This window comes from Odocoileus virginianus, chromosome 25 (assembly GCF_023699985.2).
Source record: "Odocoileus virginianus isolate 20LAN1187 ecotype Illinois chromosome 25, Ovbor_1.2, whole genome shotgun sequence".
In the NCBI taxonomy this organism is placed as follows: Eukaryota; Metazoa; Chordata; class Mammalia; order Artiodactyla; family Cervidae; genus Odocoileus; species Odocoileus virginianus.
The window spans coordinates 49,533,599-49,560,438 of record NC_069698.1 but is presented as its reverse complement, the minus strand read 5'-3'; the positions used below and the strand labels follow the sequence as shown (position 1 = coordinate 49,560,438).

At 51.2% G+C, this 26,840-nt stretch overlaps 1 protein-coding gene and 1 long non-coding RNA gene across 2 annotated transcripts in view; both read left to right on the top strand.

Moving 5' to 3' along the window:
- The window catches only part of URB1 (URB1 ribosome biogenesis homolog), a 74,296-nt gene extending 54,953 nt beyond the window's left edge, over nt 1-19,343 (top strand). Inside the window, 9 exon segments of the mRNA XM_020908876.2 lie at nt 7,471-7,631; nt 8,066-8,177; nt 10,665-10,771; nt 11,299-11,442; nt 12,559-12,668; nt 14,473-14,670; nt 16,078-16,319; nt 16,686-17,264; nt 18,582-19,343. Of these exon segments, the coding sequence (XP_020764535.2) occupies nt 7,471-7,631; nt 8,066-8,177; nt 10,665-10,771; nt 11,299-11,442; nt 12,559-12,668; nt 14,473-14,670; nt 16,078-16,319; nt 16,686-17,264; nt 18,582-18,763 (1,835 nt within the window). The 3' untranslated portion in view covers nt 18,764-19,343.
- A 1,959-nt stretch (nt 19,344-21,302) lies between these two features.
- On the top strand, nt 21,303-26,703 carry LOC139031067 (uncharacterized). Its single transcript, XR_011483499.1, has 2 exons — nt 21,303-21,749; nt 25,042-26,703. It is a non-coding gene; the product is annotated as an uncharacterized lncRNA (long non-coding RNA).
- The last annotated feature ends 137 nt before the right edge of the window (nt 26,704-26,840 follow it).

Sequence of the window (26,840 nt, the reverse complement as noted above, 5' to 3'; positions counted from 1 at the left end):
TGCCCTGTCTTTCAGTAGAGCTTTTAGGAAGCAGAAGGCAGAGGCTTGGAAAACACTTTAATAGAGAAATAGTAAAATCAGGACTGTTGTTCTCAGGATCTTGAATATTGCCTTTTTTAGGCAAAGGAGGGTAGGGGAAGGACAGGATCTGAAAGGCCTTTTGTGAAGAGAGGTAACTAGTAAATGCTCTTTCAAGTTAGGGAAATACAGCCCGTTTTACATTTTATTGTTATAAAATTTGCAGATCATGCCTACCAGAAAGGATTTGCTGTAGCTTAAAATACTGGTTACACTATGATCATTCACATTAAAGTAGAATATTTTTAAAAGTGTGGAAATAGATAGGCAAATAGAAATGCAGAACAAGCGCACCAGGAAAAACCAGGTCATTAAATTTTGCTCTGGGCTACTTGCTTCTAATCCAGAACGGAAAAAAAAGGAAGCAGAATATTTTAAACAGATTTTTATCATCTGATAAGGAGAAGCATATGAATTCATCAGGAGGGGAGAACTAGCAATAAAGGGACAAGTTGAATAAAACAGAAGTCTGTGAACCGCATTTATAATGGCCCGAGGCTTATTGTGGTTGAATTAAGTCATGAATCTTTTTTTCATATTGTTATTTTTTTAAAGTTATTATTGCATTTTCTTTTGCCCTGGTAGATAAGTGAGCATGAACAATGTTTTAAATAAACTTTTATTGAAGTGTGATATATAGAAACCCATACAAGTCATATTATGTGTGAGTTGAGGGGAAAACCACCCATCAGATCAAGGAACAGAACATAATCAACAGCCCCCAGGCCGCTTGCTGGCCAGTGCCTCTTCCCCCTCAGTAGGGCCAGTGTCCTGTGTTTATGCTTTATTTAAATGACATTAAACACTCTTTTGTAGGAGCTCCATTTACCCACGTTGTATTTGTGAGGTTCGTCCATGCCGTGTGTGGCAGAAGTTTTTCCACAGCATGTTTTTGTTTCCTGAGGTGGCACCGGGGTCCAAGCGTTGCCAGACATTTTGTAATCCTAAATCAGGTGTGTGATTGGTTTTGGTGGGGTGGCCAGGCTTGAGAGAACCAGCCTCAGCGTTGCGTGTCGACCCTTTGCTGAAAGTGGGAACCTGTGTCCTCAGCCTTGCAGCTTGTTCTTTGAGCCCTTGGCTGAGAAGCAGGGCCGGCCGAGGCTGTTAGCAATGGCAGTGACAGGTGCTCGTCCTCAGGAGAGCCAGGCCGAGCCCTTCCGTCGCCGCTTCACAGGACCGGGAGGCCCTGGACGCGGGCTCGGTGGACCCTCCCTGGGACGCGCCTTCCTGGCCAGGCCGCCTCTGGGAGCTGGTGTGAGAGGAGGTGTGAGGAAAGCCCCTGACGCTCCGACAGCACGCTGAGCGGCCACTGCGCCCCTTGAGACGTGGACTGCTTTGTATTTTAGTCCCTGGTGATTGTCCCGGTGAAGCCAGGGCAAATTTGTTGTCACCAGGGGATTTTTTTTGCGGTTCTTAAACCTGCTGGTATTTGTTTTTGATCACCTTTTATATTTTCAACTGTCAAGGAGCAGCTCTTTTCCATACACTTTACAAAGCCAAGACTTCTGGAGGATAGCAGATCCCACGGAACATGAACCTGACTTTTCCTCATGGACACGTGGAAAATCCTTCTGTCTTTAAAGTGTCCGTGATTACTGCTAAATACTAGCTATTGTTAGTGAGTATAATGTTAAATGTTTAGATCGTTCTCTTTCCCAAACTTGTTCTATTTATGTGTTTTTATTATGTATCAATAGGTATGTAGGTGTATCTTAAATATATCTCCTCCCCGAAATAGTATCATTTTATCCCTCAGTTTGATACTTTTGGAAATTTTTCCCCCTCCCATCAGAAGTAGTCACTTGTTAGAAATGAGAAAATTTAGTCTGTAAGCTGTTAAGAGCAGAAGAGTCTTCTAATTACTCTTTGGAAAAAAGAGTAATTTTTTACTTTTACTTTTTTTTCCTTCCAGTTTTACTGAGACATAATTGACATCAGCACTGTATAAATTTAAGGTATTCAACATAGCAATTTGACTTAACATACACCATAAAATGATTACGACAGTCAGTTGAGTGAACATCCAACACCTCATATACAATAAAATTAAAGAAATATAAAAAAATGTTTTCCTTGTGCTAAGAACTCAGCATTTACTCTCTTACGAGCTTTCATATATAACATACAATAATATTAATTAAATTTATTGTATTGTACATTATATCCCCAGTACTTATTTACCCTATAACTGGAAGTCTGTACGTTTTGACTTCCTTCATCGCTTTTCCCTCCTCCTGTCCCCTGTATCTGGTAGCCACAAATCTAATCTCTTTTCCTCTGGGTTTGTTTGTTGTTTTTCAAGTATCGTTGACCTACAGCATTGTTAGTTCCTGGTGCATAACTAATGATTTGATGTTTCTATACATTTTTTTTTCTTTTTATTAGTTGGAGGCTAATTACTTTACAGTATTGTAGTGGTTTTTGCCATACATTGACATGAATCAGCCATGGATTTACATGTGTTCCCCATCCCGATCCCCCCTCCCGCCTCCCTCCCCATCCCATCCCTCTGGGTTTTCCCACTGCACCAGCCCTGAGCAATTGTCTCATGCATCCAACCTGGGCTGGTGATCTGTTTCACCCTTGATAGTATACTTGTTTCAATGCTGTTCTCTCTGAACATCCCACCCTCGCCTTCTCCCATAGAGTCTAAAAGTCTATTCTGTACATCTGTGTCTCTTTTTCTGTTTTGCATATAGGGTTATCATTACCATCTTTCTAAATTCCATATATATGCGTTAGTATACTGTATTGGTCTTTATTTTTCTGGCTTACTTCACTCTGTATAATGGGCTCCAGTTTCATCCATCTCATTAGAACTGATTCAAATGAATTCATTTTAATGGCTGAGTAATATTCCATGGTGTATATGTACCACAGCTTCCTTATCCATTCGTCTACTGATGGGCATCTACGTTGCTTCCATGTCCTGGCTATTATAAACAGTGCTGCAATGAACATTGGGGTGCACGTGTCTCTTTCAGATCTGATTTCCTCAGTGTGTATGCCCAGGAGTGGGATTGCTGGGTCATATGGCAGTTCTATTTCCAGTTTTTTAAGGAATCTTCACACTGTTTTCCATAGTGGCTGTAATGTAAAAAAGGATCGCTGCTCCATCGTTTTGCTTAAAGTCTGCGTCCTGAGATTAAAAGTGGTTTCCTGTAGACAGCAGACACTGGGTTTGTTCCCCATCTAGTCTGACCACGCTGCCGTTACTCAGCCTCAGTCATGTCTTTTATTTCATGGCTGCAGTCCCCATCCACAGTGATTTTGGAACCCAAAAAAATAAAATCTGTCACTGTTTCCATTTTTTCTCCTCATCTATTTGCCATGAAGTAAAGCTTTTTAATTGGAATGTATATACCGTTTACATTTAATGTCATTATTGGTCTGATTCCGCTTTATTGTCTTTATTGACTTTTAGCTGTAATTAGTTTGTGTGCTTGTGAGTGTATGTATGTGTGTGTTGGTTGCTTTAGAGTTTATTATATACATATTCAATTTATTGTGGTTTACCTTCAAGTGAGATTATACCACTTCATGAATAGTAGAAGCTCCTTAGAATAGTATCTCTCTCTCCTCTCTTAGCTTTCACGCTATATGTATCATAAATTTTCCATGCATGTGTTAAAAAGTTCACAATATGTGGTTATTTTTGCTTCAAACTGTCGATTACCTTTTAAAGGGATTTAAATATTTTATGTTTATCCCAAAGCTATCATTTTTTGTTCTCTTCATTCTTTTATGTAGATGCAGATTTCCATCTTCTATCATTTTCCTTCTCCCCAAAACACTTCTTTTAAGAATTCTTGTAGTTTATGGCTATTGATGATCCATTCTTTGAGCTTTTAAAAAGTCTTAACTTCTGAAAGATTATCATGGGATATAAAGTTCTAGGTTGACAAGTTTTATTCTTACTGTATTTTAAAGATGTTGACACTTAGATTCTAGATTGCATTGTTTCTAACAGGAAATCTGCCATTCTTATCTGTGCTCCTCTGTATGTTCTGAGATCACTTTTAGGATTTTTTAATCATTGGTTTCAAGCGATTTGATTATGATAAACTCGGGTATAATTGTCTTTATTTCTTTGGTTTGGGGTGTCCAGTGACTGTCTTGGCCCTGTACATTTGTAGTTTTTCAAATTTGGAAGAGTTTTGGCCATTATTTCTTCATTTTTAGGGACTCCACTTCCACATGTATTAGCCTGCTTGAAATTGTCCCACAGCTTACTGATGCTCAGGTTTTTAGAATTATTTTTTCTCTGTTTCAGTTTGGTTAAATTCTGTTGTGTCTTCAGGTTCATGGATCTTTTTTTCTTCAGTGTCTAATCTTCTGATCAGCTTATCTAGTACATTTTTCTTTTTTGTTTGTTTTGTTGAAGTATAGTTAATTTACAATGTTGTATTAGCTTCAAGTATACAGCAAAATGATTCAGTTATACAAAAACATAGCTATTCTTTTCCCTTATAGGTTATTACAAAATATTGAGTATAGTTCTCAATAAGGTAGGCATTTTTTCCCTCTTATATAGTAGTGTATGTATGTTAATTCCATACTCCTAATTTATTTCTCCTCCCTGGTCCTTTGGTAACCATAAAGAAGTTCATTGTTTTATTTTTTTTTTTAGATTCCACATATAGGCAATATCATATGTTATTTCTCTCTCTCTCTCTCTGGGGCTTACTTCAGTTAGTATGATAATCTCTAAGTTCATCATGTTGCTACACGTGGCATTATTTTGTTCTTTTTTATGGCTGAGTAATACTCCATCGTATAAATGTACCACATCTTCTTTTATGTATTCCTCTGTTGATGGGCATTTAGGTTGCTTCCATGTCTTAGTTTTTGTGAGCAGTGCTGCAGTGAACATTGGGGTACATGTATCTTTTCGAATTATGGTTGTCTCCAGATATATGCCCCAGAGAAAGCAATGGCACCCCACTCCAGTACTCTTGCCTGGAAAATCCCATGGACGGAGGAGCCTGATAGGCTGCAGTCCACGGGGTCGCGAAGAGTTGGACACGACTGAGCGACTTTACTTTCACTTTTCACTTTCATGCATTGGAGAAGGAAATGGCAACCCACTCCAGTGTTCTTGCCTGGAGAATCCCAGGGATGGCAGAGCCTGGTGGGCTGCTGTCTATGGGGTCGCACAGAGTCGGACACGACTGAAGCGACTTAGCAGCAACTTAGCAGCCAGGTATATGCCCAGGAGTGGGATTACTGAATCATGAGGTAGCTCTATTTTTAATTTTTTAAAGAACCTCCATACTATTCTTCTTAGTGACTGTACCAGTTTACATTGTCAACAATTCATCCAGTGCATTTTTCATTTCAGACGTTTTAAAGTTTTATCTCTAGAAGCTTGATTAGGATTTTCTTATCTTCCATGTCTCTCCTTAGCACACCCAGTCTTTCCTCTAGCTTCTTTTTATTTATTTGTATGTTTCTAGCTGTGCTGGGTCTTCATGGCTGCACGGCCTCTTCTCTAGTTGTGGTGTGCAGACTCAGGAGTTGTTCCCAGGCTCTAGAGCACAGGCTGAATAGTTGTGGCCCACAGACTTAGTTGCTCCAAGGCAAGTGGGATTTTCCCAGACCAGGGATTGAACCTGCATCTCCTGCATCGACAGGCAGATTCTTTACCACTGAACACCAGGGAAGTCCATCCTCTAGTTTCCTGAGCATGTAGAATTCAGCGCTGCTAACTTCATACATGTCTTTGTCTACTAATTCTGTTATCTATGTCATTTACAAGTCATTTCCAGATAGTAAGTTTTTCTCTTCATAATGGGCCATGTTCCTGCTTGTCTGACTGTCGGGCAGTTTTTATTGGAAGCCAGACATTGTGAGTTTTACCCTCTTCGGGGCAGGGTATTTTTGGTATTCTTGTGAAATGTTGTCTGGCTTTGTTCTAGTACACATCCAAGTCCCTTAGAAATGGTTTGATCCTCCCAGTGCTGCTTATAAGTTCTGTTCGGTGGGACCAGGGCACCATGGAAGGACCTTTGCTGCACAGGCGAGGCGACGTGCCCTGCCCCTGGGTGCTCTGGAGACGTGGCCCTGGCTGGGGGGAGCAGGAGCTGTCTCCAGGCGGGTGGGGGCCTGGGTTGTCTCTGCTCACCCCTCCGGGTGGTTCTTTCCCCACCCGGGGGGTTTGCTCATGTACTCGTGCCAACGGGCACTCTCCCAGTGGGGCCGTCTTCTCTTGGGCTCGGCCTCGTGAGCTCTGGCCACTTGGCCTCCCAGGCCCCCCTCCCCCAGCTCTGTGTCCCCAGCTCAGAGCTGCCCGGGCTCTGCCTCGGTTTACCCCCCTGTGCCATGGCCCGGGAACTCCAGGTGTGAGCTGGAACGATCAGCGGGTTGCCTGGTTTCCCGTCTCAGGATCACCGTCCTCTGTTGCTCCATGTCCAGTGTCTTGGAAATCCTTAGTTCATGGCTTCAGCTGTTTTTTCAGTTGGACAGATGAGTCTCTTTCCTGTCTCTCTCCTGGCTGGAAGTGGAAATGCTGGTCCTTCTGCGATACGGTGTGAGAGCTGAGAAGGGGGAAGGGACCCGCACGTAAGCGGCTTCCAGGAGCTCCCGCTGCTTCAGAGGAGGAGGATGCGCGGGTCCCCGCCCTGGCGTGACTCAGCCCTGTCAGCCCAGGCAGGCACTGCAGGCACGCCCACAGGTCCTCCACCGGCTGGTCTCTACACTTCTGGACAGCCCCCCATTTGAGGACCGTTATGTGTCCATATAGCTGCTTGGACTAAGAAGTAGTAGCTATTATCGTTTTTCTCCTTCATTTATTCTCCTTTCATTATCTTTTTAAGTGTTAAATTTTGGGGAGAGAAGAGTAAAGAAAAAAGAGTTTGACTTGTAGAAAATATTATCAGTGGTGTATATATATATATTTTTTTGGTTTATCTTTTATTGATTGTACATTCCAAGGTCGCTCATCGGACTGACTAAGCTGGCTTTCCCTGCCGAGTCCCTTCCTCCTACCTCCCCCCGCCCCAGTTATGTCCCTCAGGCTTCTTCATGTTGGTACCTCGGTGGTGGGTGCTGATGTCACCTCTGACACCTCCGAACATCTCTGATGTTCTCCGACTCATCGGGTATTTCTGAGAAGTGATGAAAGAGTCCTCGTTGGGATTTACAAGTGTCTCAGAAACTGAAGGCCTGTGGTTGCTGCCACGGGAGGGGAGACAGTCTTTTAGACAACCGCAGCAGAACTTAAGGGAGCAGGAGGGGGACGTGCATTTCTGTGTCTGGCACACACACACTTCAGATGATAGTAAAATGCAAAAGGAAATGGAATTCTGTGTTGCACATCTATCATGGAATCGTGTGTGTGTGTGTGTGTGTGTGTGTGTATGTGTAGTTAACGCTCTGTTTTATCTCCCTCAGAATTTGTGGTGGACTGTAGAAAATTCGTGGATTCCAACGCTCTGGGCCTGACCGTTGCAGCCCTCAGCAGCTACGACCCGCAGATGCGCGCTGCAGCCTATTCGGTGCTGGCGGCCTACTACTCGCAGCTGGAGGGGGCACGCTTCCGGGAGCAGCCGCAGGTGAGCGGGGCTGAGGCCTGGTGGAAGGGTTTCCTGAAGAGCTCAGAGGCGTTGCCCGGAGACTCTGATACAGAACCGAAGCCTTGTCTCCTCCTGGCGGGGCGGGGGGTGGTACCAGAGGTCATCTTGGGCCCTCAGCCCTGGGTGGTAGAGAGAGGTCTCCTAACAAGAACTCCTCTTGCGTCACAGAGGGCAGAGCAGTTCTCATTTCTGTCGACTGGTTCCTTGATCTGAACTCAGGTTACAGCAGCTGTCACCCAGGACACACAACCTCAGAAGCCGTGCCCTGAAGTGGGGGGGGTGGGCAGAGTGAGCCCCTGGATGTGAGACGTGGGCCACCCTGCGAAGCCATGGAGTCGGCTGCACCAGACAAGGCTGGTCACAGCTGTTCTGCAAATTCTCCCCCCGACCCCGCCCTTTTTCCTGATTTTAAGGTACTGTACCTGTTGGACGTGGTCCGGAACGGGATCCGAACCAAGAACATGAGACTCACCTTCACCCTGACTCTCTTCATTGCCAAGGCAGCTGTGCAGATTTTGAAACCAGGTACCACTGCTAGAATCAGGTCGGGGCGAGGTGGAAATTCTGAGGCTGAGCAAGGCCATTTGGTGGCGTTATCCCACTAGCATAACCAGTCCACTAGCACATGTGTGAGGGTCACAAGTGCAAGGTTCAGGAGAGTGTGTGTGTGATGGGGGACGAGTGTGAGTTCCTGTCTGCCTGCAGGCATGTAAAGCTGTAGTAAAAGCAGGTCACAGTTCCGCCAGAGGGCCTGTTGAGGGACTCACAGACCTGCATGCAAGTGCTTGGTGGGGGTCTGATGCAGAGGCCCCATTGGTGCTGGCAGCCGCGCTCCAAGCTCAGAGTCAGTGTCAGCGCAGCTCACCAGCAGGAGGACAGGCGGCGTGTGGGTCCCCGTGCCCGCGTCCCCAGGGGATCGGCGTCAGCGCAGCTCACCAGAGAAGGACTGGCGGCCTGTGGGCCCCTGTGCCTGCGTCCCCAGGGGGTTAGCGTCAGCGCAGCTCACCAGCGGAAGGACAAGCAGCTTGTGGGTCCCCGTGCCCACGTCCCAGGGGGTCAGCGTCAGCACAGCTCACCAGCAGGAGGACAGGCGGCGTGTGGGTCCCTGTGCCCGCGTCCCCAGAGGGTCAGCGTCAGTGCAGCTCACCAGCGGAAGGACAGGCCGCCTGTGGGTCCCCGTGCCCGCGTCCCCAGAGGGTCAGCGTCAGCGCAGCTCACCAGCGGAAGGACAGGCCGCCTGTGGGTCCCCGTGCCCACGTCCCAGGGGGTCAGCGTCAGCACAGCTCACCAGCAGGAGGACAGGCGGCGTGTGGGTCCCCGTGCCCGCGTCCCCAGAGGGTCAGCGTCAGCGCAGCTCACCAGCAGAAGGACAGGCCGCCTGTGGGTCCCCGTGCCCATGTCCCCAGAGGGTCAGCGTCAGCACAGCTCACCAGCAGGAGGACAGGCGGCGTGTGGGTCCCCGTGCCCGCGTCCCCAGAGGGTCAGCGTCAGCGCAGCTCACCAGCGGAAGGACAGGCCGCCTGTGGGTCCCTGTGCCCGTGTCCCCAGGGCGCAGAACATGGCTCTGCTTTGTCTTCACAGCTGCCCACTGTCGGGGGGATCTGAGCACAAGTCAGTCTATCATGGGACCTTTTCTTTTTGTTACTAGTGAAAAGTTAGAATGTTGATGCCGTTAGGGACCACAGGGCTCTTTGCAGGTAATGCGGTTGTTTGCAGATGGGGAGACAGCCTTCCAGCCGAAGGTTAACCCCAAGGTTAAGTAGCTTGTCTGTGCATGCGTGCTAAGTCGCTTCAGTCATGTCTGTCCCTTTGCAGCCCCATGGACTGTAGCCCACCATGGGATTCTCCAGGCAAGAATGCTAGAGAGGGTTGCTATTTCCTTCTCCACTGCATCTTCCTGACCCAGGGATCAAACCCGAATCTCTTAGGTCTCCTGCATCGGTAGGTGGGTCCTTTACCACTAGCGCCACCTGGGAAACCCAAATAGCTTGTCCAAGGCCCCATGATTAGTCTGCAGTCATGTTGCTGTTAGAATTCAGATCTGATTTTCATCTGATCCTGTGTCATTTTTATGGCATGGTTTGGTTTTTTTTTTAACCTTAAAAATTATGGGAGGAAAGAAGGTAATTAGCCATTTAGACTCTAAAGAAACAGGCTCTTCAGAAAAAATATCCTGGCCAAGGTTACGAGGGATAGTCTTGGCCTTCCATCCAGTCTGTGCCCCCCCAGGTGAGCTGTCCCACATCAGACCTCATGTCGGTGCGGGGGCTCAGGGCAGCGGTCTTGGATGGGCTGTGAGGCTGCAGGTGGATAAATGGGAGGCGACAGTCCAAGGGTAAGACCAGGGGAGGAGGTGTTGGCCCTATTGCATCCCAGAGCCAAGCGACCCAGGGCGGGTCTGAGCCCCCTTTGCTGTGGAAGTTCCCTCAGTGGGAGGCTGATGAGCTGGTATTAGCCCTGTGCTGTCTTCGGTGTGGCAGCCCGCACTCTGCCCACCAGCTGATTGGAGCTTAGGCTGATGCCTCGGAGGCAGTGGTATCAGCAAAGGACCGAACATCCCCAAGTGGTTCCTGAGCCGTGAGAAAAGCCCTTATGCCGTGTAGACCTAAGGTGTCTTCCTGCATTTTAATTCTTGAGAGCTGATCACCTGGATGAGAGTTAGAAAGCCCCGTGGACGCAGGGATTTCTGCCTGACCACCCCCCACCCCCCAGGACCCCACTCCCTGACTCCACCTGGCCACAGGGTGTCCTTTTGGCGCCATCCTGAGTGACAGCTGGGCTTCCCTGGTGACGCAGACAGTAAAGTGTCTCCCTGCAATGCAGGAGACCTGGGTTCGATCCCTGGGTTGGAAAGATCCCCTGGAGAAGGAAATGGCAACCCACTCCAGTAGTCTTGCCTGGAAAATCCCATGGACAGAGGAGTCTGGTAGGCTACAGTCCATGGGGTCAGAGTCAAGACACGACCGAGCGACTTCACTTTCCCTTTGAGTGACAGTCTGCTTGTGTTCACAGAGGAGCACATGTACATGAAGATCAATAAGTTCCTGCTGTCCCATGAGTACCTGAACATGAGCAAAGTTCCAGGCTTCTACCAGTTCTTCTACAGCTCGGACTTCGAGGTAGCCCCCTGCCCCGAGACCCACGAGGTCCCCAGTCTTGAATGGGATGCTCAGCCACCGTGCCAACGCCTCCCCACGGAGACCTGTCGGTGGCAGAGCACAGGCTGGGGTATAGTGTGGGGATTGGGTGCAGGGGCAGGCGGGCCTGCCTGTGAAAACATTTCCCAGTCCACACCGTGATTCTCGGGTGCTTCTCAGACTTCACAGACTCCAGAAGCCTCGAATCACAGCCTCCTCACTGTTATTTTCTGGGCGAATCACAGGGTTGACTATTGATGTGCTTTTATGGAACACATGAGCACAGTTGAGTGTGTAAATGTGACCTGGTCCTTTATTCCTGACCCGCAGAAATGGAAGCAGAAAGAGAGGGAGGGTTTTTAATAACAGACCCAGAAACAGAGGGTTGGGGGCTGCCATGCTGCAGTCTTCACCACCCCTTGAAAATAGTGGTGCTGGAAGAGTTTTCAGGAAAAAAAAAAGAGCCTTCACGTGTTTAACGACGGTCTCTTGTTTGCGGGGCTTTACAGCAGAAGACGGAGCGGGAGTGGGTGTTGGGGCTCCTCCGCCAGGGAATGCGGGACAAGCACTGCTTCGAGCTGTGTGCCAGGCGGGGCGTCCTCCACATCGTCCTGTCCTTCTTCAGCAGCCCGCTGTGCGACGAGGCGGCCCAGGTAGGCGCCCCCAGGGGGCTGGGGGCTGGGGGCGCCCCTGCTCGGGTTTCCACCACCTGCAAGTCCCGCCCTGTGGACCCTCACCTGACCGCCTGCTTCAACATTCGCTTCCCGGCGCCCTCACCTGGGCCCAGGGCCGGCGGGGAGGGAGGCGGGTAGTGAGGAACCAGGAGGCTCTGGGCAGCCGAGAGCTCTGCAAACACGTCACCCCACACACGACTGAGGCGCTTCCAGACATGCACCAGCCACCAGCGTGTCACGTAACACAGAAACTGCAGGTCTTCCGACCTTGGTGGGGAAAGGAGTCAGGCTTCGAAACCGGCTCCCTCACAGCTGAGGAGGAAGTCCACACATGAGCTCTGTCACTGGAGCAAGAAATCATATGGAGTGAGATGTTAACTAGGAAAAGCCTGTGGGGTTTTGATGAGTTTGTAGCCTTATCAGTGTCTGTCTCTGGCATCACGTAAAATATGGCTAAAGAGGAGTGAGTCTGCATAAGCGGAATTTGAGTAAGGTGGGTTTCTACTTTTTATGGCATGTGAGCACTCTAACGCACCCAGTTAGGGACTTCCCTGGTGCTCCAGTGGTTAGGGCTCCGTGCTTCCACTGCAGGGGGCTGAGTTCAATCCCTGGTCCAGAAACTAAGATTCCCATATGCCATGTGGTTTGCAAAAAAAGAGTGGGGCTGGGGGGGAGCGTCCCGTTAACAGTTCCAGCGAGAGTCCCATCTCTCTGTCCTCTCCATGTGGTAAAACAGAGGCGATGAAATGAGCCGCCAGTAGTTCCCGGCTGGACTAGCTGTGAGTCTTCACTGTCCGGGCTCAGGCTGCCGGGATGCGGGGCCCCGTGGTTTCCGTCCCATCTCCCCTGGTGATGGGTTAGCGGGTGGGTGTCCCCAGGCTCGCGCCCTCCCTGCAGCCGTCTGCGTCCTCTGGCAGTTACGGCGGGGAGGGTGGTCCCCCACGGCCACCATTCTCGCAGACCTGGCAGGTGTCACGTGCAGCGATCGCCTGTGTAGTGGGGGGACACCGTTCTGTTTTTTAAAGGCCTTTCCTGGTTCGGGTAAGTCAAGTTTTTCCCACGGAAAACCAATGACTTTTTGCTTGGGGTCTACAGAACTGGATTCTGGAGATTCTGCAGAATGCCGCCCGGGACGCCAGGTCTGCCTATGAGATGCTGCGGGACTTCAGCCTCTTGACGTGGGTCCTAAACATCCTGGAGAGCAAGTAAGCACCTTGTATCCTGAGAAGAGGAGGGGGGGGAGGGGGAGGGGCGGAGGAGCGCACGTGCAGTGGGCATCAGGTGGAGGGAGAGCGCGCGTGCGTGCTGGACATGGGAAGGGGTGGGGAAGCTTATGCGCACTGGGCATTGGGGAAAAAGGGAGCGAGCGCACATGCGTGGTGGGCATGAGGTGGGGCGGGGGACCGCATGCGCGCTGGACATGGGGCGGGTATAGGCAGAACGAGTGCATGCGTGCTGGCCGTCAGGCAGAGGGGAGTCAGGGGGAGACCCTGAGATCATGGCAGCTCCTGCAGCTCCAGTGTCCACTAGGAGCGTCCAGGAGAATCCGCATTCCCCAAAACAGCGTCCTCTACACCACCCTTCCGTCTCCTGTGCGGCCCAGGCTGCTCTCTAGGAGTGGGGTTCTTTCTGAGGTTGTGAGGCAGAAACGGGGAGCCTCGGGTTTCGGGAGCGCTCGCTCACGTGATGTGGGTTCAGCGCGCCCAGGGTCAAGGCGCACTGCTAAGGCCCCATGGCGGAGCCGCATTGAGGGCTGGCGTGGGCGTCTTGTCTTGTGACCGGGGCTGCTGTCACTGGCTGGCGAAACGGCACGGATTCGTTTTCTCCCCTCGCGGGGGCCAGCACGGTCGGCTTCGGTGAGAGCCCTCTTCCCAGGTTCCACAGTGTCCCTGTATCCGGGCAGGGAGGGAGAACGAAAGCGCTCTGGTCTCTTCTGCTTCTTGACAGACAGTGACAATGAAAGTCGCTCAATCGTATCCAACTCTTTGTGACCCCATGGACTATACAGTCCATGAATTCTCCAGGCCAGAATACTGGAGTGGGCAGCCTTTCCCTTTTCCGGAGGCTCTTCCCAACCCAGGGATTGAACCTAGGTCTCCTGCATCGCAGGCGAATTCTTTACCAGCTGAGCCACAAGCTTCTTACAGGGTGCTAATCCGGTGATGGGGCTCCATCCTCATGACCTCATCTAAACCTAATGACCTCCCAAAGGCCCCACCACCAAATACAGTCACAGCGGGAGTTGGGGTTTCTACCTGTGAGTGGTGGGGCTTCTACCTGTGAATGGTGGAGCGGGGTGGAAGGGCACACAATTCAGCCATAACGTGACCCGTTTTGATTCTTAACAGTCTCCTACTTCTGAGGCTGTGTGAAAAGATGAAGACTCTTGTCTCAGCAGACAGCCCCTCAGTGACAGGAATCTTTCCTTCAGACAGCTGTCTGTGATAATAATTCTGGGAATATCCAGACTCTTTGCCCCCCCACCACCACCTTTTTTTCTTTCTTCTTTTGTGCATTTTTAAAAAGAACTTACAATTTTTTCTCCTAAAGAAAAGTAGTATCTTCTCTCCGAAGGCCGCACTGGCTGATTATCTGCTCCTGGCTGTTAGCTCTGTGCTTTAGAGTGGGTTGTTCTTGTGTGCAGGGAGGCTCTCCTTTCCATGCCACAGAGGCTCCGGAGTATCTCTTAGATGAGACTGAGGGAGAAAGGAGGGTTGGTGAGAAAGTTTCTTTCACCAGAAAGTTTCTGATGAGAAAGGAGGGTTGGGGCCTTGCCCTGGGATGGAGCTGCGTTTTGTAGCAGACACCCTGTCTTTCCTTAGGTGCTGTGCCTGTCTGGGGCTGCAGTGGCTCAGTGAGCGCATAGAAGGGTTGGGGGCTGGGGGAGAAGCTGGCCCCTTGGGGTGGCTACCACCATCACCGTCTCCTCCCTGGTTCCCACCCACCCCCTCCAGGAGATGGGAGGAGAGGATGTGACAGAGAGCTGACTCTCCCCATGTTTGGCTTCAGGTTTCTGGAAACTGAACTGCTCTCCAACCTCATCTCCCTGCTGCACACGCTGTGGGTGACCACGCTGGGCAGCAGAGACGTGCCGGCCGGGGCGCAGCCTCCCTGCAAGCCTGGGTCCCAGGAGCCCCCGAAGCTGCTGGCCCTGCACCTGGTGGACGAGTTCCTCTACGTTCTCCTTGTGCTCACGAAGCACCTGAGGTGAGCCCCTCCCCCGGTCCCGGCTCCACAGGCGGGCTCGGCCGGGGCTGTGGTCCTAACCTCAGGACACCCATTTCCCCTGTTCCTCTTTAACAGTTAGACTTTAGGAGGTTCCTTAACATGCTCAGGAAACCTGCAGCCTGTCACGCCAGATCATTTTTAGCAGGCAAACCATCTACCTGGATATTTGGATTCAAGCAGTCAAAATGATGTAGAAAGAACATGTTTTCTGTGATTTTAAACCTAAGAAAGTTGTTATTCCCAAACTCACCTCCACCTGTATTAGCCTGGACAGGCTCCCTTTCAGCCATGAATTTCCTAGAAAAGTTCAGTATTTTCCCCTTGGAATTACACGCTTGGTTGCCTCAGGAGAACTCAGTGTTTGCCAGATTCTACTGTGTTAGAGAAAATACACCATGTCCTCAAGCTTCTGATGTGGGAACAGAGGTGTGCTGATGGGAACCAGGCAATGGATAGCAAATGGATTGTCATCTCAGAGTGAAAACCTTCTTGATAAAGAACAGGGTGTTTGGTTTTCTCTTGTTCTGAAATTCGCTGTTGAATTGATGCTGGGTAGCCGTGTTTCTTAGTTCAATTTAGTTCAGTCACTCAGTCGTGTCTGACTCTTTGCAACCCCATGGGCTGCAGCACACCAGGCTTCCCTGTCCATCACCAGCTCCCGGACCTTGCTCAAACTCAGGTCCATTGAGTCAGTGATGCCATCTAGCCATCTCATCCTCTGTCGTCCCCTTCTCTTCCTGCCTTCAATCTTTCCCAGCATCAGGGTCTTTATTTTGGAGTTGTCCAAAGACACAATACTCCAGTATTCTCGCCTGGGAAATTCCATGGACAGAGGAGCCTGGCAGGCTACAGTCCATGGGGTCACAAAGAGTTAAACACAACTTAGCAACTAAACCACTACCGAAGACACACTGGTCTCTGAGAACTGGTTGTCATTGAGAATAACAATTGTACCAATAATAAATTGATACAATTATTTAATAAATTTATTTAATAAACAACAATAAATGTGAAAACTGTATAGAGAAAACAGCTTTGAATTTTAAATTCCTTAGAACTTGGAAGAATATGTGTCCTACCAATGCCCTCTGCAGGCTGGGCCATGGGTGGTGTTATCCATGGGTTTCTCTTGGCCTTTAGTTCCTGAGTTGGAGAGGATCCGGCGGTCCTGGAGTTGTTAGCGGGGCGGCTGGCATCCTGACTGTCTCCCGGTTTCCAGAGCTTTCTGTGCCTCCAGCGTGTAGGCTGGACCCTGGTCCCCTGTCCGCCTCCCCTGGGGAGGTGCTGGGCTCCACACCCTGGTCTGTTGGAAAGGGTCGCCTGGGTCTTGGGCTGCAGGCGACGAGGCGGCTCTCGCCCAGCCCAGGATCATCCGTTCGCCCACAGGCCCACCTTGGCCTCCACCCAGCTGACCGGCTTCTTCGGGGCGCTCGACTCGGTCCTGAGGTACCGGGCTACCGTGCTGCAGGCCTTCAAGGACATGAACCGCCTGACCGTGAACGCCACGGTGCTGTCCACCCGGGACGTCCTCGTGCTCCTGCACAAGTGGAACCTCGTGGAGAGAGACGTCCGGCTGCAGGAGGACCTGAGGGCCGCCGCGGAGAAGTGCCAAGTCCGGGAGCTGCTGAGTGAGTGTCCACCGCGTGGTTCTGTCTCATCTCTCACTCCGCAGCGTGCTTGCTGCCCTCCCCACCCCCCGAGGAGCCGGCGTCTCCCTCCCACCCCGGAGGCTTAGAGACAGGGCCTGTGTGTCTTCATAGCGCTCGCAGGAGATGCGCCCCGGCTCTGCGGCTCCCCGGTGCTCAGCTGTTACAGTAGCGCTGATGACGGTCACAGGGAAACACCGAGCCCTGCCCGAGCCCCAGGCTGGCGCGTCCTATGGGAACCCAGCTCTCAGCTGTGCCTTCCCCTGCGTGGATGCCCCACCCTCTGCATCTCTGTGGGGAAATGGCGGTCTCACGCCTTTTCTCTTTTCCTCTTTGTGCGGGTAACAGAGATGCTCAAGGAGAAGAACAAGCCTGGCGCGCCAGCCCGAGCCAAAGGCCCGCGGGCCTGGAAGCGGAGACCCGGCGAGGCGGAGGAGGTGGCGGACCCCGAGCTGCCGGCATCCGCCCTGGAGACCTGCAGGGGCCTCCTGAGGTCCATCCTGACCCACTGGGAGCCCACGGTCCCCGGCGCCGACCCGGAGCGCGAAGACGCGGGCCCCGTGGGTGCCATCGCCTCCCTGGTGGCCAGCTGGGTGCTGCGCTCCGCAGCTGGGAGCCCTCTTGGCCGGGCGGACGCGGCAGGCCTCCTGGGCTGGCTCGAGAGCCACATCCTGCCGCGGCCCGCGGTGGTGGCTGAGCTCCTCCGCGACGGTGCCGTGACGAGCGGCCTGTTCCGCCTGTACAGCAGGTTCTGCGGCGCTGCGGAGCCGGAGCCGGAGGGGACGGAGGACCGCTTGGCCGGCCTCTTCAACACCGTCCTGCTGCGGCTGGTGGCGGCCCGGGGCCCCGTGACGAGCTCCCTCCAGCCGGTGCTCGAGGCCGTCCACGTCTCCTCCCTGGACACCGAGGAGGATGCGGACACACAAGGTAACGTGGGGGGCTGGGCTCGGAGGCTGCAGACCGCGTGGGGAGGGCTTGGCGCCGGGAGCACTCCCCGTTCTCACAGCCTGCGGGCGCTGTCAGTGAAGCCTTGGGGAGAGGACGGCCCTCAGCAGGGGTCTGGGGAGCACAGAGAGTCAGCCCCTGGGTCCCAAGTGTGCAGGGGAGAGGGAGGCCCTGCCTCTGCCTTCAGGTGGAACTTTGATCGACGGGGCAAATAGCGGAGAGGAACGACCTCTGGACGGCCTTGTGTCCCCCTGGGGGCGCTGCGTGGCTTTCTAACTTCCTGCTGTTATTCACGCAGAGTTAGGTTGCGCCTCGTGGTCACAAGCGCACACACATGCGCATACAGGTGCCCAAGTCCCAGTTCACCTGCACAGCGTTTAGTGGGTGCTTGATAAAGGTGTGGTGGCTTCCCTGGTGGGTTAGCAGTGAAGAACCTGCATGCCAGTGCAGGAGACGTAAGAGAGCAGGCTCGATCCCTGGGTGGGGAAGGTCCCCCGGAGGAGGGCAGGGCAACCCGACCCAGCATTCTTGCCTGGGGAATCCCCACGGACAGAAGAGCCTGGGGGGCGACAGTCCATGGGGTCGCAAAGAGTTGAACTCAACTGAAGCGACCGAGCAGGCGATAAAGGTGTGCCTGCTTGGATGAGGCAACAGCAAAGGCCATAGGAGGACAACAGGGAGGCGGTGGGCGTCTGCGGGGGTCTCCTTAGTCATCCGGGAGGGAGGTGGTGGGCGTCTGCGGGGGGTCTCCTCAGTCCTCTGGGAGGGAGGTGGTGGGCTTCTGCGGGGGTCTCCTCAGTCATCCGGGAGGGGGGCGGTGGGCGTCTGTGGGGGTCTCCTTAGTCATCCGGGAGGGAGGTGGTGGGCGTCTGCAGGGTTCTCCTTAGTCATCCGGGAGGGGGGCGGGGGTAGGGGCGGGGCCACAGCCCGGCAGGTGAGCTCACCTGGTCGCAGGGGGGCCCTGCTGTCTCCCCTGGCCTGTAAACCTCCTCCCCTCGCCTGTGCCTATGGCCCGCGGGCCACCCCTCCCAAACTTCAGTTGTGGTTCTTGGCCTGGGTGGGTCAACACCGAGGATGAGGCTTAAGATTCAGCACACAGTCATCACGTGAGAAAAGAAGTTTTAGCACGCACTGGAAGGATGAGCCCAGCAGTTAAGCACAGGCAGGACTGACTATCCGCACGCTTGCCGCAGGTTGCCACCTGGTGCCGCATGGGCCCCGGGTCACCATGTGCGGGGTGGGAGACTCGTTCCCAGCTGACCGGGCTCCACCCTAACGGCCTCATTGTCCCTTCCTCAGCTGCCGCCGCGTTCCTGGTGTCTCTCTACATTAAGGACATCTGGCTGGGGGCCCAGTGGCCAGACACTCTCCTGAGCCATGTCCGGATGGTCCTCGACGCCGCGGAGGAGTCGGGAGGGGGTGACGAGGAGGCCATCGTCCGGCTCTGCAGGGACATCGCGGCCACGGTCCCCGACACCTGACCCCTGCAGCCGGCACCTCCGGCTCCAGGTTGCAGGAGTTGGGTTGAGTCTGGTTTCCCCGGAAGGCCTGTAAGATGCAGGCTGTGCGTGTCGACCCGCTGTTGTGTCGGGAAACGTTGGCTTCATTTAGGTAACTGATACATAATAAGCTCAAGGGACTGTGTATGCAGGGAGGTCAGGGTTAGAGTGGGTCTGGGCGGCCCCAGGGCCAACAGACCCGGTCAGGGAAGACCCTTCCTCTGAGGTGCTCATTGTTCCTCAAGGAAATACCTCAAATTGAGGTAATGCTAAAGTTGAAATGTCTAAAAGTATACGAGACACAGGAGCATGAAGAGAGATGTTTCAAGTTTCCTTTTCATAAGAAGTCACAGCAAAGCTTTGTGTAACTTTTTGAATAAATAAACCCCTCCAGTATTGTGTTAAAGTTATTTAATTAAATGAAAGGTCATTGTACTAAATTCTTAAAGTATAAAATTATTTTGACTTCTGCTTGGAAAAGACAGCTTATATTTTTAAAAATGTCGTTTGAAAGAGAGGACTTTGAATTTTATAACTTGTTAATAAATGTCTATTTTTGTTAGATTTTGTGTTTCATTTTTATTGACTGAATCAGACTATTTTTATTCTACAGAAACCTGCATTTTAGAGTTGAGGATTTAACTTTTAAGTTTCCTTTATAAATTGATACTATAGCTGGCGAGCATTGAATGTGAAATTTCATGGATTTCATGCCAGGTAAAGTTCGGTCCTGTTCATTTGAAGCTCTGTATGTACCCTCTTGCCATGCCAGCACTCAGCACTCCCGGTCCATCACCGGGGAGGTGGCTGTTTATTTACCCTAACGGCATTTATCCCCTGGAGGAGGTCATGGCATCCCACCCCAGTATTCTTGCCTGGAGAATCGCCATGGACAGAGGAGCCTGGCAGGCTACAGTCTATGGGGTCACAAAGAATTGGACACAACTAACCACGTGACATTTATAGCACTGGGAATGGCTTGGTTGCAGCTTAAGCATTTGTTTCCCTTTGTTTCCCTCCAGTATTGTTTAAACTCTTTGCTGTTGTTAGTTTTTTTGTTTTGTTTTGTTTTTTTTAATAACGACTTGCCAAGTCCTTGCCAAGACAGGAGTAATTTTCTGTGTGTTTATCCCCTTCCTACAAGTTGGGCTGATCATTTAGAAAGCAAGGAGTGTTGACTTCTCCTTTTCCTTCCCCTGCAAAATTCCCACAGTGGTGGTCTTAGAATCTTCAGAATCCAGAATGCGGTGTTTAGATTCAAGTTGGAAGGGCCACGTGTTCCTCTTCCCTTTGTGCCTCTCCGGAGCCCGTCGGTGTCCCTTCCCCCATCGTCCCTCTAACCCACTGCCCCTAGGTGTGTTAGGCCAGGCCAAGCCTGGCCCTCAGCTGGCAGAATTTTATTTCAGTCACCTGGGATGGGGTGGGGTGGGATTTGTGGGCTTCATGGTGTGATGCTGGCTCCGGACAATTTGCCTGGAGGAAACTGTCAGGCCCTAGAGAACTAGGTCCTTTGGGGGTCTCAGGTCACATGGTCACACCCAGAACGGGACCCGGCTGCATGGAAGGTGTGGCTTGGGTCCCTTGACCACAGTCAGCAAGCCTGGCTGGGCGGGCGCTGTGAGGGGGTGGAGGGGAAGCTGGCAGGCCCTTCAAGGGTCCCCTAAAAAAGGTACAGGTCAGCCATGTTTGAGAAGGACTTCACAGGGCCTGGACCCCATCTCAGGCCTGTCCATGCGGACCATGCTCGGCCGCCTCTCCAGTGGACTCTGCACTCTGGGTTTAGTGTCTATGGGAACAACGACAGAAGGATAAGACCCCCTCCAAACAGGGGAATCTTGAAGATCGTATCCAGGTTACTCATTGCCTAAGAGAACACATACACTAATCACCCCTTCCTCCAGACAGGCCGTAAGTTTTTCTGTACCTGTCGGAGTGTAACCTCATGCTTATTGATTATTGGCTAATTGTTTAACTGTCTGAGCACACGGCACATGAGTGATGGGGTTATTGGGATTGTATTTACCCTTCCTTAGTTTATGTAAGTCTCAAGGAATTTGGGGTGGTGGGTTTGGACATGTACACATGGGTATAAAAGATTTTCACAAGGTCGGGGTCCTTGGCTAAGAGGAGACTCTGCCTTGGGCCCACCAGTGTAATAAACTGCACTCCACTATCTGCACTGTCCTTCTGAGTGAGTTTGTTTCCCGGAACGCATGGCTACAACATTTGGTGCATTGGCCGGGAAACTCCTCACTTTGAGGAGACGAGTCCCATTTGGGACTACTCTGGGGCCTTGTGGCTTGAATCTTCTAGAGGGTGGAAGGTGCTTCACCCTTCTGGAAGTATTCTGCTTCTCAGCGCCCGGACCTTTCACGTCAGCAGGTAGTGGACGGCAGCAAGGGAACGGAGCGCTCAGGTGAGGAGGAACCCACCCGGCAGGGTGGAAGAGGGGGCCTGATCACCCCCCTGGGAGGGACTAGAAGGGGCGGGGACCCACAGGAGCCTGCTAGGCAGGCGGCGATTGCTTGGTACACAGGTCAATGAGCGCGCTAGGGCTCAGGAAGGAAATTTGTGAAGGTCATTTAGGAGGTGTGTCCACGCCGTCTCGGGGAAAATTATTACCAGCGATCGCCAGGGGATTTTTAGGATAGGAAACTGGTCCTTGTATGCTCGTATTCTGCCCTCCCCCAGGAGGTGTCCCGTCTGCTGTGAAATTCTTGACCCCCTCAGAATTGTCAGGCTAAAAGGAGGGGGATACAGAAGTGAGTGTGAATTGGCTTTTCCGGAGATGGCCTGGGACATGGGATATTTAACCCATCTGTGTTTTCATCCGCACCTGATCAAGCCCACCAGAGCAGAACGGACTTTAAGGGAGAAACAGTCTTGGACCATGTGGTGTTCTGGTTCGGCTGTGCTGACCAGCAGGTGAAGACACGCCAATCCCCCTTCTCCCTCTGGGATCTGGCAGGTAAGGCTCTTCTCACCCCACTTAGGAAGGAGCAGAATAGGCAATTTAAGTGTCATTGAGTGGAAATATCAGAAGTACATAGGGTACTGAGAACTTCGTAGACAGAACAAAAAGGAAAAGTAGAAGAAGGTCCAAGAAAGGTAAGCAAGATGGGATGAAGTGAATCTAAGGCAACTGCATTGGAGTGCATGATTAAAAATTTAAAGAAGGGATTAGGAGGAGACTGTGGGGTGAAGATGAAGCTTAACCCTCTCCACATACTCTGTGAGGTCGAATGGCCCCTATGGAAGCAGGATGGCCACCAGAGAACGCTGTGAACTCAAAACTAGTGGAAGCAGTCTACACAGTAGTCACAGGAGAGCCAGGACACCTGGATCAATACCCATCTACTGACTCATGGCTAGGGTTAGCTCGAGACCCTCCTACTTGGACAAGGTTCTGTATCCAGAAGGGAAAGGGAAAAATATTAATGGCACAAAAATTGACTGATGATAAAAAAGGAAGTTCTACAGGATTTGGACGAGGGTGACCTGACCCCTCCCCCATGCTGGATAATGACGCGCCTGCCTCCCAGTTCTCCACCAGGACCGGAGGCCGCCTTGATGCCCGATCCAGGGCCAGGTGAAGTTCCTGCAGCACCCGCTGCTCCTCCGCCAGCTCTCCCGGAGGTCGTAGAGCCGCCGTTTGGGCAGGCTCCGATCCCGCTGACAGAAGCCTCTGGCTTCTGTCACTTCCAGGATCCGGCTCCAACCGAACCGCCCATGTTATACCCGCCTCTCCCGGTGAGTACTGACAAGGAGGGAGGGAGACGTTGGAATTAAGCAGAGACTGCCCTCTGCCAGAGAGCCACAGGGAAGAAAAGAGAACAGATGAGACAGTGCTAGCTGCTGCTCTGGGAAAGTCTTATCTTGGTCCCTCTGGAAAACCTCACCTGCCCCAGGGACAGGACAGTCCTTCAACCGGTCCCAAGGGAAGCCCCGGTCCCCGTTACAGACAAACCAGCGTGCCCGGTGCCAGCTTTTGGCCACTGGAAGAATGAATGCCCTAAGGCAAGGAAGGAAGAGGAAGCTCCCACAGTTGTGGGGCTTGCTGACTTGGAAATTAACTAGGGCTGTCAGGTCCCCGAGAGCCCAAGGTAACCTTAAAAGTGGGGGACCAAAACATTGACTTCATGGTGGATACAGAAGCAGAACTGTCGATAGTAACAAAACCTGTGGCCCCACTGTCCAAAAAGACTACCGCTGTAACTGGGGTATCGGGAGAAGAGATGATTAAATCGTTTTGCCAGCCCAGAAAATGTCAGATGGGGGGGTCACCAAGTGATTCATGGATTCCTCTACATTCCTGAGTGCCCAGTACCCCTGTTGGGAAGAGACTTGTTCTCCAAACTAGGAGCACAGATGACTGTCTCCCCTGAGGAGAGGCCCACCTTCTGGATGGACTCTATGACTTATTTGCTCTCTCTCTCATCTCCAAGATGACTGGAGGTTGCATGAGCCTCCGAAGGAAGAACCGGGTGGGCCGGAAGAGCATGAGAGAGAGCTAACTCAATTATTCCCTGAGGTCTGGGCGGAAGACAACCCTCCCGCCCCTAGGCTGGCTAAACGTCACGTCCCAGTGATAACAGAGCTCAAACCAGGCCCCATTCCGGATAGAGAGCGCCAGTACCCACTACCAACAGAGGCCTGGGCTGGCATACTGCCCCTCATCAATAGATTGAAACAAGCGGGCATTCTAATAGAGTGCCAATCGGCTTGGAATACGCCAATCCTGCCAGTCAAAAAGGAAGGAGGACAGGGCTATAGGCCTGTATAAATCTCAAGCTAGTCAACCAGGCTACTGTGACTTTACACCCCACTGTTCCAAACCCCTATACCTTGCTTAGCCTCCTCCCGCCGAGGACTAAAGTTTACACTTGCCTAGATCTCAAGGATGCCTTCTTCTGTGTACGCCTCGCCCCAGCGTCACAGCCCATCTTCGCCTTTGAATGGGAAGATCCAATCAGGAGCACCAAACAACAGCTCATCTGGCCTCCCCCACAGGGGTTTAAGAACTCCCCAGCCATCTTTGGGGAAGCCTTGGCTTCTGACCTGGACCCATTCCATCCAAAGGAGTATGGATGTTGGCTCCTACAATACGAGGATGACCTGCTGCTGGCTGCTGAGACCAAGGAAAAATGCTGGAAAGGGACAAATGCACTGCTCCAGCTGCTGATGGAAGCAGGTTACTGGGTGTTGAAGAAGAAGGCACAGATCTACAAGGAGGAGGTAAGGTATCTGGGGTTTGTTTTAAAGAAGGGCTCAAGATTCCAGACCCTAGTTGGGTCCTATATACTGATGGCACTAGCCTGATAAAACAAGGACAACTGCTGTCAGGTTAGCCAAAGCGGAAGGGGCCATCAAGACTGAAAAGAGATGGTGGGAATTGCCAAGTGGCAAATTATTGGTACCGGAGGAGCTGGCACACACTCTGGTGAGCCAAACAGACCAAGCGACCCACCTAGGCCATGCTACCTGCTCACAGGTTAATGCTGCCTCTCAGGTATTCAGACGAAAACCTCCGGGTATTCAGCTGAAAGGCACACTGCCCCTTGAACACCTGGGAGTGGACTTCACTGAAATGAAACCTCATCGACACTACCATTACCTGCTGGTCATGGTATGTACGTTCTCGGGATGGGTAGAAGCTTTTCCTACCTGGACTGAAAGAGCATCAGAAGTAGCCCGGTGCCTGCTTAGGAAAATAGTTCCCAGATTTGGACTTCCTACCAGCATTGGTTCAGACAATGGCCCGACTTTTGTAGCTGATTTAGTGCAACAAGTAAGCAAAACTTTAAACATCAAATGGAAACTGCACACTGCATATTGGCCCAGAGTTCTGAGATGGTGGAATGAACCAACCAGACACTTAAAGAGACTCTCCAAGTGGATCGTAGAGACTGACTGCTCCTGGGTGGACTTTCTTCCAACGGCTCTGCTCAGACTCAGGGTGACCCCACAGTCCGAAGGCTATTCTCCATACGAAATTGTGTTTGGGAGGCCCCCTCCCATAATAAAGCAGGAATCAACAAATTTGCCTCAGGTAAGGGGGGATAGGATTTCACAGCAGATGGAATTGGGTAAGGTAGTAAATCGGGTAACTAAATTTGTACAAGAAAGGGTGCCGTTCCCCCTTGGGGAACAGATTCATGAGCTTACACTTAGTGACCAAGTATGGGTCAAAGATTGGAAACATGATTTGCTAGCCCCTTGGTGAAAGGGCCCTTATGTTATTCTAACTACCCTTGCTGCAGTTAAAGTTGCAGGTATTGTCCCTTGGATCCATCATATGAGGGTGAAGAGAACATACCATGCAAACCCAGAAAACACTGAGTGGACTGCACAGAGGGACCCCACTGACCCTCGAGAGACTAAGACCATCCTTAAGAAGAAGGAAAAGAAGATCCCGGATGAGTCCCTTCAGGATGAAGCCGCACAATCAACTCCTGCTGCTTAGCCTCATCAACGTGATTTTGAATTTAACTTCCATTTCAACTCAGGACAATGTTTTCATTTCATGGGCACATTCCTACGCAGACTTCCACAACACCTCCAACTGCTGGGTATGTGGGACTATGCCTCTGTCTGTGATGGACGGACTTCCTTGGTGGGTGTCACCGCTCCGCCAAGCAGATTTTAAACCTCTCTGCTCTTTTCTGGGACAACAGAAAGAGACTTTCCCCTCTCTTGTCGATGATAACCTCCCCTTGCTCTCTTGGTGTAAGACCTACAGTCAGTAGACTCAGGTCATGGGCTTACATTTGATAAAAATGCCAGTGTAGCAAAAGCCTAACCTACAACAAGCCCTGGTAAATCTACCTTATTTACATGCTAGGTGGACAAGATCTGTGTTTCAATAGTATGAGTATATTGCTGCCTTATTTGTACCCTCTTTAGGGACAACAGATGTTATGATTAAAGTAGAGGCCTTGACTAATTTCACAAAACAGGCCCTCCTAGGTACAACGAAAGCCATCCAAGCCTTAAATGAAGGGCAAATCCAAATGAGAAAAGCGGTAACTCATAATAGAATGGCTTTGGACATACTCACAGCTGCTCAAGGAGGGACCTGTGCTATAATTAAGGTTGAATGTTGTGTATACACTCCTGACTTATCTGGCAATGTATCGACTGCTTTAGATGACATGAAAAACCAGGTAAAAGCAATGTCAAATGAAAACATTCCTTTCCGGACTTTGGTCCTATCTTGGGTGAAGGGCGATTGGTGGAAAACTATATTTACCACTTATAGTTGCCTTGATAGTTCTACCCTGTGGACCCTGAATTTTACAATGTATTATGAACTTTGTAACCCAGAGGTTGATAGCGTTCTCTCATGTGGGTGGCTGGAGGGCTAGGGTACAATATATCGCAATAAATGATGCTCGTTACGGAAACTAGGAGCATCAAGAGCGGGGAATGAAGAAGGACTTCATAGGGCCTGGACTCCATCTCAGGCCTGTCCATGCTGACCACGCTCGGCCGCCTCTCCAGTGGACTCTGCACTCTGTGTTTAGTGTCTATGGAAATGACAACAGAAGGATAAGACCCCCTCTGGACAGGGGAACCTTGAAGACCGCATCCAGGTTACTCCTCGCCTAACAGAACACATACACTAATCACCCCTTCCTCCAGACAGGCCATAAGTTTTTCTGTACCTGTCGGAGTGTAACCTCATGCTTATTGACTATTGGCTAATTGTTTAACTGTCTGAGCACATGGCACATGAGTGATGGGGTTATTGGGACTGTATTTACCCTTCCTTAGTTTATGTAAGTCTCAAGGGAATTTGGGGTGGTGGGTTTGGACATGTACACATGGGTATAAAAGATTTTCACAAATGCTGGTCGGGGTCCCTGGCTAAGAGGAGACTCTGCCTTGGGCCCACCAGTGTAATAAACTGCACTCCACTCTCTGCATTGTCCTTCTGAGTGAGTTTGTTTCCCAGAACGCGTGGCTACAACAATGTGAACTGAGAGTCAGTTATAAAAAGAGTATTGCAGAAGTACTTAGAGTCAGTTATAAAAAAGGCTATTGCAGAAGTAATAGCTGA